Source organism: Portunus trituberculatus, chromosome 5, assembly GCF_017591435.1.
Source record: "Portunus trituberculatus isolate SZX2019 chromosome 5, ASM1759143v1, whole genome shotgun sequence".
NCBI classification, from domain to species: domain Eukaryota; kingdom Metazoa; phylum Arthropoda; class Malacostraca; order Decapoda; family Portunidae; genus Portunus; species Portunus trituberculatus.
The window spans coordinates 4,691,929-4,694,428 of record NC_059259.1 but is presented as its reverse complement, the minus strand read 5'-3'; the positions used below and the strand labels follow the sequence as shown (position 1 = coordinate 4,694,428).

The 2,500-nt window shown below is 45.7% G+C and overlaps 1 protein-coding gene across 1 annotated transcript in view; it reads right to left on the bottom strand.

Moving 5' to 3' along the window:
- LOC123514836 (homeobox protein Nkx-2.6-like) overlaps positions 1–2,500 on the bottom strand; it is a gene marked incomplete at its 5' end in the record, with an annotated part of 4,052 nt that overhangs the window by 6 nt on the left and 1,546 nt on the right. The window contains 2 exons of the mRNA XM_045273075.1: positions 1–1,205; positions 1,474–1,694. The exon at positions 1–1,205 is cut by the window's left edge and continues 6 nt beyond it. Of these exons, the coding sequence (XP_045129010.1) occupies positions 729–1,205; positions 1,474–1,694 (698 nt within the window). The remainder of the gene's footprint in view (positions 1,206–1,473; positions 1,695–2,500) is intronic.

The window sequence follows — 2,500 nt, the reverse complement described above, 5'->3', positions numbered from 1 at the left end:
TCACACTAACCTCATTTGTTTACATTGCACCAACGAGAACGAAAGAAAACGGAAACATTTAAAGGGACACTGGAGTAACTCACCCAAAACGGCTATTTGCTCTACCTCTTCCCATTTTCTGTGCAATCCAAGGCTTCCACAGCTCCCAGAGGCGTCCTTCTACCGTACTAGTTTCCCTCGAGCCTTCCCAGGGGCCGCACCAACCACTATGGACGAGGGAAGCTGGATAATGACTGCGTGAATGGGCTCTATGTTCTGAAACGCTCTGCTCTCTCGCCACGAATGTTTTCCTAAGCCACTGAGGTGATCGGCAAGGTTCTCAAGAGTGTTTGTCCCGTTAGAAATGTAGAAAGGTTGTTTATCTGTCATTTGAACCTTTAAAAACCCTTAAAAATTTCGTGTAACTTCACCATAACTGTTTTCAAAGAGTACAAACATGATTAAATGGATTCTCAGGAATGTATCTCGCTTGTTAATGATGTAGCAAGCTTGTTTCAGTCACGGGAACTGTAAGAACACCCTTTGAAAAACCCGTAACACTTCAACTAGAGCTTTTTGGAAACTGTTAAAACACATTATGACCAATAAAAACACCATTAAAACACAAACAAGAACGATTTGAACCATAAAAACACCCTTGAAAACTCGCGGCACCTCAACTGGAGCCTTGGAAGACGAGACGAGATGGAGGAAGAAACAACGACGCGGAAATCGCCTAGACACACCGCTTATGTCTGAGAATGATAAGTAAACCCTGATGGAAACTGCGGCGAGGTGGACAGATTGTGTTCCTCTTGAGTGTAGTGCATTGGAGTGCCTGGCTGTGGCGCCGCGGGTAAGCTATGACCCACACCGAAGTCCTGATGGAAAGTAGGGGTGTTAAACGACATCTGCGTGATCGGGGAGTAGGTGTGAGTGGTCGGGGTGGACTGCGAGAGGCTGCGAACGTGAGGGGTGACATGGTGTGACTGGAAATACCCGCCCATGTCAAACAGAGGCGGGGAATAGTGCGTCCCTGTGTGTTGGTACTGAGTGTGTTGCTGTGATACTGGTTTGCCGTCACTCACTAGCATCTTGATGGGCACACGGCGGGGCGAGGGTAAAGGCGCCAGGTCCAGCCCACCCCCGCCCACGCCCATGCCAACGCCCCGGTCCGCCCGCTGTTTCTTGGTCTTGTAGCGGTGATTCTGGAACCAGATCTTCACCTGTGGGCGTAGAGAGAGTATGAGAGTGAGTGAGAGAGTGAGAGAGTGAGTGAGTGTGAGTGGTGGTGTTGGTGGAGGGTGAAGTGAGAAAATAACAAAAAGGGAGAGAAAATGGAGAAAGAGAAGGAGGAGGAGGAGGAAGAAGAGAAGGTAGGTTTTATAAGATGAGAGAGAGAGAGAGAGAGAGAGAGAGAGAGAGAGAGAGAGAGAGAGAGAGAAAGCGAAAAAGAGCACAAGAAACAATCACCTGAGCCGATGTACCTCTTACCTGTGTGGGCGTGAGGTTAATTAAAGCGGCCAGGTGTTCCCGCTCCGGCGCTGACAGGTAACGTTGCTGGCGGAAACGTCGCTCGAGTTCAAACGTTTGTGTCTTACTGAAGAGAATGCGTCGTTTCCTCTTCTTGGCGCCGTTCTCCTCCCCTCCATCCTCGTCTCCGTCCTCCCCGTCACCGCCCAGCCCGCCTCCTCGCTCCTCCTCATCTGAACTCTCTGGGGAGGGACAAGAGAAGGTTAGGTTTGGTTAGGTTAAGTTAGGTTAGGTTAGGTTAAGTTAGGTTAGGATAGGTTAGAGAGAGAGAGACAGAGACAGAGAGAGAGAGAGAGGATAGAACTAAGAAAAAAATATAACAGGTTTGGTTAGGTTAGGTCAAGTTAGGTTAGGTTAGGATAGGTTAGAGAGAGACAGAGACAGAGAGAGAGAGAGGATAGAACTAAGAAAAAATACAATAGGTTTGGTTAGGTTAGGTTAAGTTAGGTTAGCTTAGGATAGGTTAGAGAGAGAGAGAGAGAGACATAGAGACAGAGACAGAGACAGACAGAGAGAGAGGAAAAAACTAAGAAAAAAATGTAACAGGTTTGGTTAAGTTAGGTCAGGTTAAATGAACTCCTTCAGTATTTGCACGCATTATCCTTCTTCTATTTCCTTATTCCTTTCCTTCATCAACTTCCTATCATTCTTTTTTTTTTATCATTTTCTCTCTCTTCTCTTCTTCTTATTCCCTTTCTCCATCATCATTTTTCCTCTTATTTTCTATTCTTTTCCCTTATCATCTTCCTCCTATCATCTCTCTGTATCTCTTCTTTACGTTTGTTATCATCTTTTCTCTCTCTCTTTCTCATTCTATTTCCTTTTGCTTTTTGTCTTCCATTATTATCATTTTCCTATCTCTCTCTCTCTCTCTCTCTCTCTCTCTCTCTCTCTCTCTCTCTCTCTCTCTCTCTCTCTCTCTCTCTCTCTCTCATCCTCCTTCTACCTATTTTATCTTCTTTTCTTATCTTTCTCTATCTTTCTCATT